The 19,646-nt window shown below is 43.0% G+C and overlaps 1 protein-coding gene across 1 annotated transcript in view; it reads right to left on the minus strand.

Moving 5' to 3' along the window:
- Positions 1-981: 981 nt before the first annotated feature.
- The window catches only part of Ism1 (isthmin 1), a 72,842-nt gene continuing 54,177 nt past the window's right edge, over positions 982-19,646 (minus strand). The window contains exons 4-6 of the mRNA XM_050134315.1: positions 14,436-14,579; positions 11,090-11,179; positions 982-3,963 (exon numbers count right to left, since the gene is read on the minus strand). Coding sequence (XP_049990272.1) covers positions 3,446-3,963; positions 11,090-11,179; positions 14,436-14,579 — 752 coding nt within the window. The 3' untranslated portion in view covers positions 982-3,445. The remainder of the gene's footprint in view (positions 3,964-11,089; positions 11,180-14,435; positions 14,580-19,646) is intronic.

The raw sequence follows: 19,646 nt of genomic DNA on the forward strand, positions 1-19,646 counted from the left end.
AAGCTAAGGTCAGGCAGCCGTAAGTAAGAATAAATCTCCATGTTTTTATTTGGGAGCTAGATGGTGGGCCTAAAGAGTATAAATACATACATACATACATACGAACTACAAACTGATGATTAATTAATGAATGTGTGGTTCATATACACTGTGGAATACTATTTATTTGTAGTCAAGAAAAATAAACTCATGAACTTTATAGGTAAATTTATAGAACTATAAAATATCATATTGAGAGAAGTCACCCAGACCCAGAAAGACAAAGGTCACATATTCTCTCTCATCTTAGGGTCCTAGCTGTAAATCTTCAGATGTAATTACATGTTCTGGAGTAACTGCAGAAGTCAGGAGAAAGTAAAAAGTGACCATTGCTGGGGTTGGGAGTGGGGATTGATAGAGAAGGGAATATCAGGGTATAAGTGATCTGATGGGAGAAATGGGAAAACGGGGGCTCCAATTAAAGAGGGGGAGAGAGATAAATATAAACTAAATATAGAATGGGGAGTAAAATAATAATAAGGTTGTCTGAAAACGTCATAAAGAACCATGCAATTAACTATCTGCCTAAAATATCTATAATACACATAAGTTGGTATATAAATATATGTATGTAGGTTAAATGAAAATTTCCCATTTGGGCTGACAATGCTCCCTTCAAGAGCCAAAGACCATCTAAGAAGAACCTCAACACAAAGCACAAGAAGCGCTCTTTTTAGCTGTTCGTAAGGGTTGTCCAAGAGATCCCAGAAGCATTGCCTTCTGTCACTGCCACCCTGTTTACACGTGAAAGTCGAAGGGAAGTCCCCATTGCTGAAGATACCATGCACTTCATAGTCCAGAGGATTGTGAGCTGGATCTGACCTGAAAGCTTATACACACACACACACACACACACACACACACACACACACAGTGAGCCAATAAATAACTAATGAAGAGAACAGAGAGGGATGTGTGGGACAGTTTGGGGGGAGGAAAGGGTGAAATGGTGTAATCATGTTATAATTTAAAAAATAAAAAATTTAAGAAATCAATTAAAATTACTAGAAGAAAAAGTCTTACTCCTCCACTGGAACTTTAAGATGCATTCCTTATCCCCAGGAGGGTTTCCCCACAGCCTTGGACTTGCTCGAGGACACCCCTCGGGTCTTGCTGCAAAGCATTCTTAGCCCTCCATGCTACTCAGCTGAACTTCCCACATGGCTTATCTCTGGCTTTTGCTTGTATGTGTTTCCTGGCAAGAAAACCATCAGCTGAAAGGTAATGCATTCTATTTCCAGACAATTCTCTTTTAAGATGTTTTCTTCTATATTGCAAACCAAACTCTCTTCTTCCCTGATAGATGGACCGTTTCTCTCTGCTGGTTCACTTGCTTAGCACTCCTTCCGATGTGAATAAGACATTAAAAAAAAAGAGGTATTTATTTGTCTGTTTGCTTGCTTGTTTGTTTATGTATTTGATGTTTTGACACAGGGTTTTTCTATGTAGCTTTGGAGCCTGTTCTGGAAGTCACTCTGTAGACCAGACTGGCCTCAAACTCACAGAGATCTACCTGCCTCTGCCTCCCAAGTGCTGAAATTAAAGGAGTATGCCACCACCGCCTGGTGAGGTTTTTATTTTTATGTGTATGTGTGAATGTCTCCATGGATATATGTGTACCATGCATGCCTGGTATCCACAGAGGCCAAGAGAGGGTGCCAGTTCCCCTGGGAATGTTAAAAATGGGTGCAAGCCACCATGTGGTTTCTATGAAATGAATCCAGGTCCTTTGCAAGAGCAGCAAATGTTCTTAATTACTACTGAACCATCTCCAGCCCCAAACAAGAATTATTATTCCATCACGAGATGCAGAACCTAAATATAAATTATAGGATGGTTATTGCCTCAGTAAATAATTCATTCTAACGTATAAAAAACTAACAAGGGCTTTGCCATAGGAACTCACTTTTACCAGAGAACTTGAGTGTGTGGTCAAGAACTTCAAAACCACCAGGGATACAAGGAATATGGTTTGTGCTTTCTGACCTTTGGTTTCTCTCATCTGGCAAAAGAATGATTTGCATTGTAAATAGTTCTGCATGTTAGCTGTATTTCTGTATTCTGTCTGGAGTAGCCTTGCCCAACTTAAATCTTTGCTTTAGCTTGGTTTTCTTAGATCTTGATGAGAAAGAAAACCACATGTGTGCCAATTGTCTTGAGCTAATTGGGGGACTAGTATATCAAGGGAGATATACTTGAAGCCATTGGTGTTATGACTTTGCCTAGCCACTATAAGTTTATTTGTGAGTCTTTTATTCCTACCTGGGTTGAAGCTTTCTCCCATGAAAGCCTTGCTTCCCTTGCAGTAGTTACAATATTTGTATCACAAATCAAGGATGCAGGTAACACATTTTATTATGATTTTATTATATATCTCTTTTCCTGGAGTTTTGCAAGTAAGATTGCCTAAGAACCAACTTTTCACCTATCTTCCAGTTCTACACCCACAGAACTGGACTGCTTTATTGCTGCACAATGCACAATATCCAATGATTCAATAAATACTTTACAAAAATAATGCAGTTTTTTTTTCTTTCTTAAAACATAAAAAAGTAGGATTTCCCGGACTTCAGCTCCTACCACTGCCTTTTAAATTTATTTACTGGGAATATATTGGTAGAGAAAAGTTGTTATATTAAAATAAAATAGATAAAATGGGGCCCGTATTATTTTCCCACTTGTTTTGCTTTTTTCCTTTGGAAAGTGCCACTCCTGGCTTTATGCCTGAAACTTCCTCCAGTCTCCTGAGCTTGTTAAGACCATCCTTACTGGAATCACACTGTTCATTTGTTTTAAAGTCATTTAAAACCAAGTCTTAGATTTGACTCTAAACATTCACTTACTACTCACCCCTTGCCTAGTCTAAGGCAAGAAAATGTTGGACTCTGTGACTCCAGCAAACACCTTATAGCTAAAGAGCCCCCGGTGTAAGGTGGCTGGTTTTTTGTTTTTATGCATTTCTACTGCAACATTCCTTTTCTCCCCATTCCCTGAAGTCCTTTCCTTTTTGAACTCTCTCAGAAGTGATTAAATAATTTTTACAAGGTCAACTCCAGAGAAAAGGGAAAGCTTAAGTCACATTTGTATTAAATAAGTTATATATAAAAACCGTTTATAATGTTTACAGTCTCAGTCTTTGCGCTCCTGTGCACTCGACAGAGGTGGGAATTGAATCACACCCACTATGGCTCCCAGGTTCCTCTTCCTGCCTGCACACCCACTGTCAGGACTTCCAACAGGGTTTGTAGGCAATGGATATAGCAGTCCCTCAGACCCGGAGCGTACCCCTAGTGTACTTAGAAAAATATTCATGTGGAATATACAAATGTACAAAAATGTGGCTTAAAAAAAAAACTGGGTGACAGTTGGCAGATCAGTGCATTTGTGCCTCCGAACCAGCATTGCTTTAGTATTCCCTGGCCTCTTGGAACTGTTTAATGTAGTCCTCATCAGAGGGGCTTTCTGTGCACTTCTGTCCGTTATTGGGAGGCCGGGCCTCGTTATACCTACTCCAGTCGCCTTTGCAGATGATCCAAGGCAGAACGTCCACTTTGTAGTGGAGCTCAGCGGAGAACTCGGTGCTGATGAGATTGGGTGTGCCTGCCCCTTTGCCTCTGGTGATGAGTTGCATGTTGTCCCCATAGCAACAGTGCTGGGCAGCCAGGGTGGTACTCTCCAGGGACAACATAGAGCGGATGCAGTACCGGGCAGTAGGCTTGTAGATCTCCAGTTTCTCTTTGGGTCCACTAGCGTCCTTCCATCGGAAGTCCTTGCGCTTGATGCGGTCAAAGATGTCAGCCGTGCTGTAAGCCACCTCAGTGGGGTAGGAACAGGGACAGCTGGGCAGGTCATTGATCACCTTGTGCATGTATTTCTTTAAGAACTCACTTTTGCAGCTCATCCATCGCTCACAGCTGTCCATATCTGTAAAAGACCAAAAAAAAAAAAAAACCTTTAAGTTCATGCTTAGCCTGCTGTGAGGATGACAATGAAGTCAACGGTGTCCTCCCTTACATCAAACATCCAGCAGGTACCCATAATCACCACACATGGTGGCCATTCTCATCACCCCTGAACTTGGCGACTTTATTTATAAGACATCTTCCCAACTCCTTACTCTATAGTATGAGGAATTTTCAAACACAGGACAGCAAAGAGTAGCGGAAGTCACTGATTGAATGACTACCAATATTCTCTCACCCATATTTAACTATCAGTGCATTTGATCCATCTTTTAAAATTTTATGTAGAAACATATGTTATTATCCCTAAATTGAAAGCATCTTCAAAAAACTCCAAACCAAACCAGATCTCAACAAAAGCCCCAATAAAACCCTCAAATGTAAAACAAAAAACAGAATATCATCACAGATAACCATAGCCTAATTATATATCCTAACACAATTAGCTGATTCAGAGAGCTGCATTGAATTTCCTAAACAAGTGGTAATGTTGTGGAAAGGCCTCAAAGGATTATTTGTAGACTTGCATTTGTCTTATTTCTGTCACTCACTGAGTGGTTTAAAACATAATTCATCTCCCAACTGCTGCTGGACCTTAATTTTCACTATGCAAATTCACAGACTAAGATGCCTCAAAGGGGGTGAGAGCAAAGCTCAGAGGCCAGAGGTGATATGTTTGGTTTTCAAAGCATTGAGAAAAGGTTAATTTAGTTGCAAATACTTAAGAATGTATGGACTCTAATATGGACCAACATATGTTGGTCAACTGCTTCTTTAATTTAGTTACAGTTTGATGATTTTTTTTTCTCTTTTGGGTGTGGCTTTGTTTTAAGTTTTGGGGGGCTTTGTTGTCATATTAGGTTTTTGCTTTTTGAGAAACAACTTAAGGTTGTGTGAATAGGAAGGGGGAGGTGGTCTGGAAGGACTTGGGGGAAGGGAAGAATATGATAAAAAATATATTTAAATTTAAAGTTTGCTTTAAATAATAAAAAATAAAAAATTCATTTATGGATTCAAATTCTAAATGTGCATTCCTGGCTTTCTTTAAGAACTGAAATGTGAACATATGCTGTTCTTATATTGTCCCTTGGGAACAACTGGCAGGGTTTCGGTGAACAGGACAGGACATTGCCAGGTCAGCCCGGCCCCTGCCTGATCTCTCACAGGGTTTCTCCTGGTCTGTCAAGACCTTGGGGAAGGGTTGAAGGGGAGAGGAGAGGCAGGGAGGGGAACAGAGAAAAATATAGGGCTCAATAAAAATCAATAAAATAAAATAAAAAAGAACACAGACACTGGGGAAATGTTAACCAAACAGGAGGGGATTTGATATTGGTGGGTGGGTGGGCGGGGGGGGGGGGGATCAAACAAATGTGAGAAACACATCGAGTCTCACTGTAACCCAGGAACTCAGAAAATCCTTCTCAGTCTTCCCATTCAATGACAAGATCATATTTTACTTAAAAACTGTATCCCAGGTCAGGCTGGAGCATCAGAGCCTGTAATCCCAGCTAATCTGGAGGAGAATCCCAAGTTCAAGGCCGGCTTGAATTACAGAATAAATTTAAAACAAATCTGGTATGGAGAATAAATCTAAGGTTAGCCTGATGTACAGAAGGACTTCAGGGTCAGCCTGGGAAACTTAATCAGACCTTACCTCAAAATAGCAAGTAAAGGAAGACTAGGCACGTGAGTAGGCCCATGCCCGTGATTCAAAGAACACAGTAGTACTAAGGAACTATATCACCACCCGTCCTCACCGTGCTGCAGAGAAGCCCCTTTTTACATTGGACTTAGATGAGGTTCACGAATGCTCCATCTCCATTTATAGCTGATAAACTCAGGCACAGACCTTTCTTTCTTTGTTTGTGATTAGTCTAACTCCTTGCCCACACTGACTGATGGGAACAGAAAGCACCTTAATCAAATATTACTAAACCTCTTTCCTTTCTTCAAACCCCGGGACTTTAGCCTTCACTCGGCTGAGCTGGCACACAGGTTTTCCCCATCAGGATCCCTACTGGAAGGAGGTTGGCTGGTCCCAGGATAAAATCCTTTATTCTGCCGTTCACTTTGCCACATATCCATCCCACTTCCCACTGCTATTGTTTGGATCTTAAGTGTCTATCAAAAGCTCATATAATGACGACTTGGTCCTCAGTCTATGGCACCACTGGAAAGTAGTGGAGCTTATGGGAGTTAACAGTGTGTGTGCCATTGAAAGGCATCTTGGGGTGACAGTCCTTTTCATTCTCTCTTCTTTTTGTAGCATAACTAATAAAAACCCAGAGACAGATATTGGGGCTCAAGCTGAAAGATCAGAGACGCAAAGAAGCTAACCACCAGAGAGCTCTTACCACTACAAAATCTTCCGAATGAAAAGAGAATGAGTTCCTGTCTCATCCGGCCTTACGTTCCTCTCTAGTGTTGGGATTAAAGGTGTGCACCACTATCACCCGACCTCTATGGCTAACTAGTTTGGCTGCTGGGATTAAAGGTGTGTACCACTGCTGCCTGGCCTGTATAGCTGACTAGTGTGGCTAGCTTTGCATTCTGATCTTCAGGCAAGCTTTATTTATTAAAACACAAATAAAATATCACAAAATCTTTTTCTTCTCTGTTGCCATGAGGTAAACAGCCTGCCCAATTACTGTTCACCGTGATGTTCTGCTTTGCCACAGACCCAAAGACAACGGTCCAAACACCACGCACTGAAACTAGAAGCCAAAATAAATCTTTCTTGCTTTTAAGTTGTTTTCTCTTTCAAGTACTTTCCCCCCCCCCACAGTGACGGAAAGCTGAACACATCATGGCTCTTTCATGCTTTATTTACTTCTCCCTAAGAGAAAACCTGTTTACCTAAACCTAGACATTCTTCTGTTGTTGTTTTTGAGACAGTCTCATTGTGTGTCCCAGACTGGCCTGGAACTCACTTCATCCTCTAAATGCTGGGATGACAGGCATGTACCACAATACTTGGCGCTCTTGTCTAAAAAAAAAAAAAAACAAAACAAAAAACAAACAAAACCGAAACATTTCAAAACTGATCTATGTTATTTCTAGTAGGGTAAGTCAGGAATAGTTTTGGGTGCCTGTTACATCATGCTGATCATGAGCATGATGTAGGACTCGTGGTGGCCAGGCTTCCTCTTCAGAGCTCCGAGAAGAGAGCCTGCTGGGTTTACTTGGCTGTCCACCTCTCATCATCCAGCTCATCCTTGCCTTGGAGGTCAATGATCAAACATGGAGGAAGCATTGCTGTCTGGATCCTCCTTTGGCAGCCCCTGTTATTTTTTTTCCTTCCTGGTTCTCCTTTTCTCCTTCCCTAGGTGTCAGACTGCCACTCCCCTCTGGTATGTGCTACTTGCAGAACTCAAATGGATACAAGCTTCAGTGACAGAGATGGCAGGAGGCGGGGAGGGCCTTCTGCTAAGCATTCATTGTAAAAACCAAACTTTGCCAGTAAAAATATCTGGTGGGGGACAGGAGGAATGGGTTACTGCACTTGTTACTCGGCATAATGATCCAAGTTCAGATCCCCAGCACGGATAAAAAAAGTTGGGAGCAGCAAAACATGTTTGGTGCCCTGGCACTGGGGGGTTAGTAGAGACATGTGGGTCATGGGGAGACCTCAGGCTAGCTAGTCTGAAATAGTCTGAAATAATGAGTTCCTGATTCTGTGAGAAACCTGGTCTCAAAAGGTTAAGAGAGAGAGCATCTGATACTGACCTCTGGCCTCATGGATGCACACACACACACACACACACACACACACACACACACACACACACGGAGGGAGGGAGGGAGGGAGGGAGGGAGGGAGGGAGAGAGAGAGAGAGAGAGAGAGAGAGAGAGAGAGAGAACACAAAAAAATTGGGGCTGAGGACATGTTCCTCTCTGGAGAAGAAGATACAAGAGAACAAAGCTTTTGGCATCAGACAGTGGAGATTTTACTTAGTTTAGGCTGTTTAGAGGAAGCCACCATGTACAGTGAAATATCTAGCAACTTAGCTGTAGAGCAAGAGCCCGTGTTGAACGCAGCACAGTTTATCAATGGTAAGAGCTCAAGAAAGCATGTTTGGTGGTAACAGCAAGAGGAGTCAGAAATTTTAGACTTCAGTGGCCTCAAAGACTATGGGTAAAGAGAGTCAGGCAGGAGAAACGACTCCAGTTTTGAGTCAAATGCCTGGGAGGCTGGTACAGTTATGAGTGGAATCACATGGTCAGGACATAGTGTCAGCTGGGAGGGGGGCACATGCCTCTTATCAGTTAGCTGGGGAAGAGGGAGATGGGACATTTCTCATGAGTCCACAGAGCTCTGGTGTGAGATGAAGTTCTCATATTTAACCTGACTGTGATTAAAGCCCACCTTCTTAGCTGCTTTGTGGCCACCGACAAGGCATTTCAAGCTGCGGGGCTTCTATTTTCTAGTTCTCAAGTGGACATGAAACTAGAACTTCTCTGACGAGTTTGGGATGGAGATTCAGTGCCAGGGGATTGCTCTGGGTAGAGAGCCAGTTGACATGCACGGTGGGCCCTTTCTTCTCTGAGTTCTAGGATTTTGTGGTATGTCCTCTTGTCTGTACCATGACTCAGAGTGGGACAGTTCCATCTTGGGCAGTACCTGGGATGGAATAGGCTTTCCTTGGAAGGGCGGGACCTTCAGAAACGAAGTCAGGAGGTCCCAGAAAATGGCGTTATATTTTCCAAGGTGGGAGACTCCTTTAACTCCTGTGCCTCAGGACATTTATTGACTCTTTTAATTTTTAAAAACATACTTATACAGTATGATGGGCATGCTTGAATTTGGCAGATATTAACACCCCAGATTCTACAGTTATTCTGTGAGATGCACTATCTCATGCTGTTCTACAGATGAGAAAACTCAAGGTTGTGTTAGCTTGAGTAACTTGATCACGTGATGATCCAATGTTTCCTCATTTTCTGTTTGCTCTTCTATGTCTTCATCCCATGGTGCTCTTGTCCTGATCCATGTAGACCATAGCCATAGGTCTTTCACCCCTGGTTTCTATTTGAACTGCCCAGTGGGAAGACACATCAACAGATCACACAGAGGGAAGAGAGGCAAGTTAGAATGATTTACTGGTTCCTCTCTCACTGCACACTGTCTGCATCCTTTGGAGAGCTGGGACTGTGGTCAGGTGACTTTCTCTGTGAGCTGTGCCTGCTGCTCCTATCCTGGTCCCATCATATAAAGAATGGTTAGAATTTTCCAAGGTTGCCAATCTTGGGATTCCCTTCTTGGTTTATATCCACTCTCCTCAGTTTTACAAATACATGGGCCTTCACCGAAGACTCACCAGCTACCTTCACTGAATGTGCTCAATTAATTTTTTGTCTGGACTCTGGTTGAAACAGGTCTACTTAGTTCTGGTGTCTTGCATTAGATGTGGCCTTATACCTCACCCTGTACAAAAAGGCAAAAGGTGCTTGCCTATGAAATATGACATGAGGAGACATGAGAAATTCTCTGCCCCCAAAGACCGCGTCTTCTGTTCTCTCATTTTATGTAAAACTCACACGTGTAAAAAGTCAGTTTAAAAAAATAAATCCAATAAACTGTGTTTGCGGAAGGCTCCTGTTCAATAAATGTAATTCCATTGTGTATGTGATGTAGGGGGTGAGATGGAGGCCCTACTAACACGGAACTTCTGAACTGTCCTGAGTTTGGCTTACAGACATGCTTGAATGGATTTGATTTTAAAAATAAATTATTAACAAGCATTGTAAAAATTAAGGTATATTTGAGCTACACAAGATCTGGGTTCAGTCTTCAAAAATCAGCCCATCTGATTGCACAGTGCTAATGGCTTGATATTCACCTCATATCAGTGGTTAAGGCATAGCTGCCCCTGTCTCTTAGAAAAATATTATTAGTTCTTTGTAAATATTGTACAATATGTTTTGGTCATACTCACCACCCCCGCTCTTCCCAGAGCTACCTTCCTCCCTAACTGCCCAACTCCATTTTCACCCATCAGGACCAATTTGTGTCATTCTAATATTCTTAGCTATGCTGTCTTCAACTGGAGCATGCTCAGCTCACTTAGAGAAAGCTGACTGCCCTTCTCCCAGCAGCTTTCTGCTGCAATACCTCTTCAGCTGGGGTGGTGATGGTGGGATGAGGCGGGACCATCACTGCCCTACCCGTTACTGCCCACTGCTGCTGCTGGTATAGCTCTTTCTTATTTCTTCTCATCAGGGTGCTCGCACCGTGCTCTTCAGTGTTTCTCTGCCTTCTAGACTATTCTACTTAGACCCTTGACTGTCTCCTGTAGGTCTCTGGAAAAGAGAAAATTAAATCTCACAATAGTTGGGCAAGGAAACTGAAAGAGACTTAGGGCCTGCTCAATTTTGTCTGGTGAGATACCGCAGACTTGAGTTTACAAAAGAATTTTGGGGGATAAAAGAAGTGGGAGAGAAGGAATCTGACTCTTTGACAACACAGAATGGTACCCAGACGCAAATGAAGCTGCACTGTAACACAAATATGCACCTGAGTGTGTACTTTCTGCCGTGTTCATTTAGGCTGCTGCTTCTGAGCCAGTGCTTTCTTGTAGAAAAGTGGGACACACACACACACACACACACACACACACACACACACACACACTGTACTGAAGTTCCCTGCCCCCACCATCTAAAATTCTTGCAAAGGAGGGAAGTATATAATATTGAGAAAACTTCCTCCTCTTCTTTCTCTCTGCTGGAGACTTGGTTTTACTGGATGTGGGTGAGGATAGAGCTCACTGGGTAGTGGGCTCAATTTGTGCTAGGTGAAGGGTGAGCTCAACCTGTCTCTTACTCGAGAGGCTCTGCAGGTTGCTCACAGGGCATCCTATGGCTCAGTCTATCCTAGTGTTGGAGGGATGAGGTTGCTCTTTCTTGTCTGTGGTTGCTCTTTCTTGTCTGGAGTCTATTCAGTAAGCAGGAAATCTGTTGGGAGCACTGGACCGTCAAAGGGAAAAATGAAACATTTTCATGTGTCCAACGACAGCACTGCAAAAGCAAAATGAATCTCCAAAACACTGAACTAATATTTGGATTTTCAAAAGGGGGAAAATTCTTACCAACTTCAAACAACTTGGTGGCATTAAACTCCTCGCTTCCCGCAAGCAGACTCACTTCGGTGGCTGCTGTCCTGAAGGTGTCTTCAATTCCTAAACACAGACAAGAGCTCATTTTCCTCTAGTTTTATGGAAAAGTTCACCACTACCCCCCTCAAATACAAAACAAATACACCTGAACAAAGCCGTTTTGTGTCCGTCGCTACTCGTGGGTAGAAACTTGCCAGCAGAGGAAACAGTAAAAGCAGGTAGCAGTGCATAAAACACACTAAGACTCCAGATACTATCCACAGTGCAAAATCAGATCCAAATGTGCTCGCAGCGAGTCGCTCGGACTCACTCGTTTGCCTTGAAGGTGAGGGGTGGGTGGCGGTGGGGCACTTGTCAGGGTGGCTGTCTGGTGAGCGACAAACTAAAGCAGAGGCAGCAGAGTGCTCAAAACCTTCCTCTTTAATGGCTGACAGCCTGGGTTTAAATCATAACTAGCTGTGCAGACCCGGGCAGGACACTTCATCTTTGTGCGCCTCAGTTTTCCTTTCTCCTAATTCAGGAGAACTAAGTGGCACCTCTCCCCCACAGAGGCAGCCAGTTACAGGAGTGGAATGTGAAGAGAGCACCTCCAGAAGGGGAAGGGGAAGCTCACGGTTCCTGCTTCGTTGGTTGTCTGGCGCTATTCCTACTGATGTTTCAGAAAGAACGCGCAGAGAAACCCATTACCTACTCCAAGGAATTGAACCTAGCTTGCTGCAAACCTTTCAGCTTCCTTAACCCCACCCCACACCCACCCCCTCTCAGAATCCACCACATCCAACTCAGATTCAGCCAGCTAAGTCATGAGAAAGAGAAAAGAGTGGAGGCTGGTAGCTTTTGGGGGGAACCCTAGCTCCACTGTTGGGCATGACTGTATGTCATTTAAGAGAACACTCTGAGTTTGTTAGATCCCTCAAGCAAGGGTTAGCCTAGGGACATAGTTGTAATAAATATTTATTTATTTTTATTTGTGTGTATGAGTGTGTGTACACTAGGTATGTTTGGGTGCCCAACAGGATCTGAACTGCCTGACATAGGTACTGGGAACTGAAGCAGCATCAGGTGCTGTTAGCCACAAGCCATCTCAACAGCCCCCAGGGGGAAATACTTTCACAGAATGATCATTACCAAGCCTACGAGACCTTGTCTATTCCACAGTTACTTCCAGCAAAGTAGAGATTCAGAAAACCAGATACAGAAGGACAGCCTACTAAAAGTAATCATTTATATCCAAAGGGACTATTGAAACCGGAACCTCTTTAAGCAGAAAGGCTGGAAAGGCTGAAGTTGGCAAGGACAGATGAGAAGAAAATGCTTGCACAGGAATGCCAGCTGCAGTGCTCTCAGTGGTCCTGGTACCCAGAAAGGAAACATGCGAAATGGCAGCAGAGAAGAACTTTTCCCTGACAAGAAATCCGAATCTGCTGGCTTGGTTGTATATGGTAGCTCTGAAAAGAACACAGGGATGCCCCTATGACTCCAAGCAGAACTCTTTCTGTGTCCATGTGTGGCAGGGTCAGAGACCTTCCTTCAAGGCGAAGGGGAAAGAGTAACAACAAAGGCCATGGTCTCTCAAGTTAGGCAGCATGGATTCAAATTCTATTATTATTATTATTATTTGCTGGTTTAGGGCCTCAGTTTCCTTAAATGCCAGACAATACAATAATAAATTTCTGTTCCATAGGGCAGTTTTGACAATTGAATGAAAGAACATACCTAAAAGTCATGGAAGTTTGATTGATACTAAATTGCTTAGAACACTCCCAGTCTCATCGTTACTATCTTTTTCATGCCTTTCATCATCTCCTTAATCTTAACCTTTTTCTCCACCCCTCTCTTCTCTTCTCTTCTCTTCTCTTCTCTTCTCTTCTCTTCTCTTCTCGTCTCGTCTCGTCTCGTCTCGTCTCTTCTCTTCTCTTCTCTTCTCTTCTCTTCTCTTCTCTTCTCTTCCTCTCTTCTCCTCTCCTCCCTCTTTTCCCCTTGATTTCTCCTCTATCCTTCCTTCCTCCCTCTTCTGCTTGGTGCTAGGGAATCTAACCCAGGGCCTCATACATGACTAGACAAGCCCTCTCTCTTTCACCCCTAGACAATCTTTTTTTCCTTCATCTCGATACCTTTTTTACTTCTGTTTTTCTTCGATGTCTTCTTCTCTTCTTCATGTTATTCCTGACTGTTGCTTCCTCCCGCTCATGTTATTCTTCACTGCTTGGTTCCTACCCATTAAAAACCCACTTGCCAGACTTCCACCTCAGCTCATTGCAAGGAGCACAGGGAAGATGAGGAGGAGTAAGATGTCTGCAGGGCTGACACGGAGCTGGAGCCACCACTTCTTACATTTCAACCCCACAGTTTGCCAGCGTATGCCTCATTCAAGTCGCTCCTTTCTCCCCCTTCTCAGAAACCCCTTTGTGTTTCCACTTTTGTTTTGGTCCAAATGTCCTTGGCTTGAGAATAGAATGTCTAGGAGTAGAGAAAGGAAGTCTGAGGTATGGGGATCAGATTTTCAGTCTCTGAAATTTCTTTTAGGTGAAACCATTTGGAATGTGTGGTTTCATGAAAGGGCCCAAGATATTATTGTAGGCTGGCATTCTGGCTGGCAATGGGAACACAGTAAAACCATAGGGAAGGGGGTGATAAGCTTTGTGCAAAGGACCAGGAGGCACATAGTTCAGGCTTTCTGGATCACTCATGGCTTTGGTTGCCTCTGCTCCTCATGCTTAATTCCTTTAAAAATGAAGGTCTCTACATAAATAGGTCATAGGTCAGATTTGGACAAACCACTATAACTCTGTCAACCACAGTCAGAATTATTTTTCAGTCCCAATAGGATTCCTTGTCAAGTTAGCAATTAATTTAATTTTCAAGGCACTGATACTACAGTATAAGATCACAATTAAATGCTAAGTTACACCAGTTTGTTTCATGGGAAGCCTTCGGCAACTCTCTGGTATTACTGACAAGGCTAACTCCTTGGTTTTCCCGAGAATGAGAATTCACTCACACTGGCTTCCTTATCAGATATAAGTATCTGTTTTCAAATGAGTTTTTCAAGTCATGACAATCCCACATCAAAGTCCCAAACTGACCAGAATCCCTCCTTCAAGCCAAATAAGTACAATATGGCTCTGCCCTTTAGGTCACAGCCACTGCAACTGTGCTTAAGACTTAGGAAGTTCATCTTTCCATTCATCAAGTCTATCAGTTATCTGGTCAAAAGATTTATGATGAAAATGGTTATCTTTTAAATAATTTCTTCAAGTTTTAACTATAAATGAAAAAAACTTTCCCCTTGAACTTGTAATCATAGCCCCACAGTTACCTGGGCAGTTTGGACGGTCACAGGTCCTTGACTCTGTTGCAATGCATGCATAGCCACAAGAACGGGTCCGTTTCTGGTTGCCATTTCCACAGGTGACGCTGCAGACAGACCAGAGACTCCAGTCACCCTCACCATCTGTGGAATCTGGAAGGGAGCCAGGGAGATGGTCATCATCCCCACCTGAAGAGTTCCCAAGTCTCCAGTTCAAGTTGCCTGTCAGCCACGTTCTGTTCCGCTTTCCTAGTTCTCACTCTCAAAGGGTTTAGCTGCAGCCTGAGCTCAAAGCTTACAGCCATAGGTTCATGTTAGAACTCAGGTCTGTGAAGATTGAGAGGGTTGCAGTGCTGTGATCTGTATGTGACCTTTTCTCCTCGTGGGAGGGAGATGAAGAATAAGGGGTATAGAAAAGTAGAGGATGGGGCGGGGGAGACAGGGGAAAGGGGAGGAAGAGGAATGAAGAGCGAAGGAAGAGAGAGTGGGATAGAGGAAAATAGGGAGAGAAAGGAAGAGGAGGAGGAGAAGAGAAAAGGAGAGGAGAGATGAAGAGAGAAGAGAAGAGGAGAGGAGAGGGAAGGGAAGGGAAGGGAAGGGGAGGGAAGGGCAGGAAAGGGAAGGGAAGAGGGTTCCACAGAATCTGGTCTTCCTTTGACCTTATGGTCCCCATTCGCTTCCAGTCTAGTTTACTCTGGTAAATCCAATCACCATGAAAGAAGTTTAAGTGGAACAAATTCAAGAATGGTGAGATGCCACTACCAAAAAATGGAGTCGCATGAAGAACAACAGAACATTTGACCATGGAAGGGAGGCCCCCAATACTTCTGTATAGAAACTGAATGTAGCTGAGGCCATCAAGTGTAGAACTGCCCAACGGTCTGAGCTTGCTGAGCCACTAAACCATGAGAAATAATGACTGATGTTTTTTTCAGGTGCTAGGTAGAGAATGGTTTGTTACACAGTAGCAAATAACCAACATATTAATGGTAAGTGGAGAACTGTCCTCTGAAGTCATTGTTCAACATCTGGCCAATGAGTGTAAGCTGAATTCTCACTATATGTCAAGCATAATTCTAGTTTTATGGGATATATTATTAAGAATAGTTTTCCTCACTCTGGTAGAATGAGCAATGAATACAAAATAGTAAATTATATAGTAATTTAGAAGATATGAGGAACACGGGGAAAATGTGGAGCACACGAGAGGGGGCTGGAGAGAGCTGGGGATGTGTGTACATTATCAAGACTGGCGCTCTCTTATCAGAAGTAACCAAAGTTTTAGAGTGTCTGGGGGTCTTGTCCAGGGTTATCAGGGTAACAGAAAGGGAAGCTGGGCTGTAGCATCAAGCCCTAATCTCTAATGCATGACTTCTCTCCAGTAACACCACTCCATAATGGTTTCTCCTGGCTCATGCACAGCTTGCCTTGGGGCCTCTATGAGAGCCAAGCATGGGGCTGCAGTCAGGTGCTTTGAAAGGTTGGGATACCCTTCCTTCAAAATAGGTTGTGTGGTTATTACATAGATCCAGCAAGAATGTTCTCCATACGTTTCCACCCGAATCTTGGGTCCGGTGCCAGCTGCTAAGGCTGGCGTTTACACAATATTTACTCTGCAGGCATCCTGGGCTATCACAGGGTTGCTGAGCCGTCTCAGAATTGGTGTGTGTGTGTGTGTGTGTGTGTGTGTGTGTGTGGTATACATGATGGCCTCTTCCCTAACTGAATATAAAGCTTCTCATGGCATACCTGCCTTCAGAAGCATCATCCCTGTCTATTTCCTTTCATTAAAATAATTTTTCACACTTTGATTTCATCTAAGAAACAAGTTTCTTAACCACACAGCCAACCAGAAGTCTGAAGCTTCTGTTTTACATTAGTGAAGTGGGCACCATTTTCCAGTGTGACCTCTCTCTTGCCTCCTCTGGGGCACAGACCCAGCAAGGCTGGAGTGACAAGTTGCTTCCAGAGGGAGAAAAATCTGAGATAGAATAGTCAGGGCTCTCTCCCAGAATTTTGCAGATATGCTTGGAACAACTGCATGCTTGTCAGTGATGCCATCTATATGCAGTGAATCATATTACAAGTGCACATGCTGCGTTTTTATCCTGCATCCACAAACAGGGTCAGATTTTGTTAAAGGGAGCAACAAGAGGCACAAGTAAAGATTCTCGTATTTTCACACCATAAAAAGAGACAGGGCAAGTTTGGAAAGCAAACATTACTCCATGCAGAAAGATGCCATGTCACTTGCTGAGGGAATAGCAGCCTATGATAAAAGCCAGTGAGGCCAACGGTTGTACTGCTGGACTTTATAAACACAAAGGAGCCTCTGCCATCCAGAAATCTCCTGCAGTCTTTCCTTTCCACTTCATTAAGGGCGAAAACTCATACAAGGCAATGCCACTCAACTTGAGGGCCTAGCTCACTATGAGGCCTATATTTAAATCTCTGTATGAGCTGGACTCCTCACTTTGGTTTTCTGGATCTAAATGACTGTATTAGCTTCCTTTTATTGCTCTGCTAAATCACTGATCAAGATCAGTGTAGGGAAGGAAATGGTGTATTTTGTGTTATGGGTCACAGGATCAATCCATCAGTGAAGGAGGTTAGGGCAGGAGCTGAAGGCAGGAACCTGCAGGCAGAAACTGAAGCAGAGACCAGGAGGAGCATTGCTCACTGGTTGGCTCCCCATGGCTTGCTCAGCCTGCATTTTTTTTTTCATGATAGGGTCTCTCTGTGTAGCCATGGCTTTCCTGGAACTCACTCTGTAGACCAGGCTGGCCTCGATCTCACAGAGACCCACTTACCTCTACCTCCTGAGTGCTGTGATCAAAGGTGTGCACCACCACCACCCGGCGTCAGCCTGCTTTCTTAAGTGGTCCTGGATTGCCAGAACCACTTGCTCACAATGAGCCTTCCCATGTCAATCATTAATCAGGAAATGCCCTCACAGACATGCCCACAGGGCAGTCTGATGGAGGCAGTTCCTTCGTTGAGGTCCCCTTTTCAAAGTCCTCTATAGCTTTTGTCAGTTTGTCAAAACCTACATAGCATGATGACTAAATGCTAGTGTTGCGTTAAAGTGTATGAGAATGATGCCCGGAAATCCTTTCTCCATGTCCGCTTCCTTGGTTGTTTTTTTTTTTTTTTTTTTTTTAATGCTGGTTTTGGACCATGTGATTGGCTTCAATCGATGGGATGATGGCAAATAGGATGCAAGCAAAGGCCTGCAAAATGTCTAAGCATGTAGACTTGTCTTGTTTAGTTGGAGGGAACTATTCCACTACCATGTAAAGAGCCCAAAGAAGTTGAGGGCCAGAAGAGAGGCTTTGGCCATCTCAGCACTCCTACTTGTCTAGCTGGGCCCCATCATTGTTACTGAGGTCACTGAAGACTGTTCAGCTGCAGCCAAACAAGCCCATTGCAGCTCAGATTCCAGTTAACCTGCAGACTCCTAAGAATGAACCCTTCTTCTGCTGTTTGAAGCTGCTAAATCAGACTGGTTTCTTTGTTTGTTTGTTGAGACAGAAACTATGTAGACTGGGCTGGCCTCAAACTCATGACTCTTCTGCCCCAGCTTCCAGAATGCCAGGATTGCATGAAGTAGTTCCCTCTAAAATCTGTTAGAAATATGCCACAAAAATCTATTTTTATCTTAAGATACGTTATCTATAAGCAGTCATCAAGAACTTATTCTACCAGTAGGTGGCTTTCTCCAAATCCTTAACTGCTCAGAAATTAGACACATTATTAATCATCTCTATGGAGGAACAATCTTTTAGGAAGATCTTCACCATCTTGAAGCCTCTTATCACACACTGATCCAGGTCAGCATCCAACAAAGACCTTCCATGGGATTCCTGTTTCATGAGGTCGAAGGGCAGAACAAGGATTTCTGTTTGGAACATATCTTTCTGGGGAGAAATCCTCTCTGTTTTAATGCCAGATGGAGAAGTTGTAATATAAGTAACAGAAGGTAAGCCTAATTTATGATTCTAGAAACACAAATGAGGACATGATATGTGAGTTTAACTGGGAGGAAGTGTGGCTCAGAGCAGAAAATGAGCAAATTGCAATGACAACAAGAACAAACTGTTCCTGAGAATATATCTATGGCATTTTGACAGCCCAATGACATCAAAGGGCTCAAGGAAGGAAGGAAAGAAGACGATGCTCACCATTGCAATGAGCTGAGAACTCATGCTCATAGATGCTATACGGGATGGTAAAATCTTCCTTTTATAGTGTCCGGACAGTAGAGCTTTGTGGGCCAGTTCTACAGGGGCCATGGCCAGTTCAGTGTAGGAACCACTGAATTAATTGACCGGAACTGGGTGGAAGTGGCCTTGGGAATTCAGCACCACTGGTCCTGGATGGTCAGGGCTACTTTTAACTCCCAGGATAAGTCTGCCATAGGAAGAACATTTTACTCCTTTTATGGGTAAGGAAACTGAAGTTTATAATAAAACTTATGATACTTATGGCTATCCACACAGCTCAGGCTCAGCACCACAGCAGTTATAGCTGAGGTCTGTATATTCCCACTACACTCGGTTATCTGTCCTGCCTTCCAGCGACACTCATTCTGGCCAAAGTTAGCCTCCTCTTTCTAAGACACTAATGATACTATCATAATGAACATTACTAAAAAATCTCCATGGGGAAAATAAGGACTGAAAAATATTCTGTTAAAATTAGGCCATGACAAGTTAGAGAATTTCAAAAAATTGAATCTTTTTTTTTTTGACAGTGGATGGTGTTTATTTTGTAATTTAAAATTTTCTTGAGATTATAAAACCATTGCATCATTTTTATTTTTCTTTTCCTCTCTCCAACATCTCCCATACATACTCCCTCTTGCCTTCATTCAACCTCAAGGCTTCCTTTTCTTTAATTGTTGATAATGTTTTAATTATTGATCTACTCTAGAGACAAAGGCATGACTGTCTTGCTGGCTTGGAATAGTTCATTGAACAGATTTTTGGTTCTATGTGTAATAACACCGTTTTGAGTGTTCACTTCATGCTTGTGTGACTTTGGGGAATTTACATTTGCCTTTGATGGCTCAATTTTTTTCTCTGATCAAAAACTGACAACAGCATTGCTAGTATCTTAGAGTCTGAAAACTTAGATCAATGGGGAGAAAATATATATATATATACATATATATATATTACTTGTATGTACTTGTACGTTCTTGTAGCTGCTGTACTTTTA

The sequence above is a fragment of the Alexandromys fortis genome, unplaced genomic scaffold, assembly GCF_014885135.2.
Source record: "Alexandromys fortis isolate MF-2015 unplaced genomic scaffold, M_Fortis_MF-2015_v1.1 scaffold_6, whole genome shotgun sequence".
Classification (NCBI taxonomy): Eukaryota; Metazoa; Chordata; class Mammalia; order Rodentia; family Cricetidae; genus Alexandromys; species Alexandromys fortis.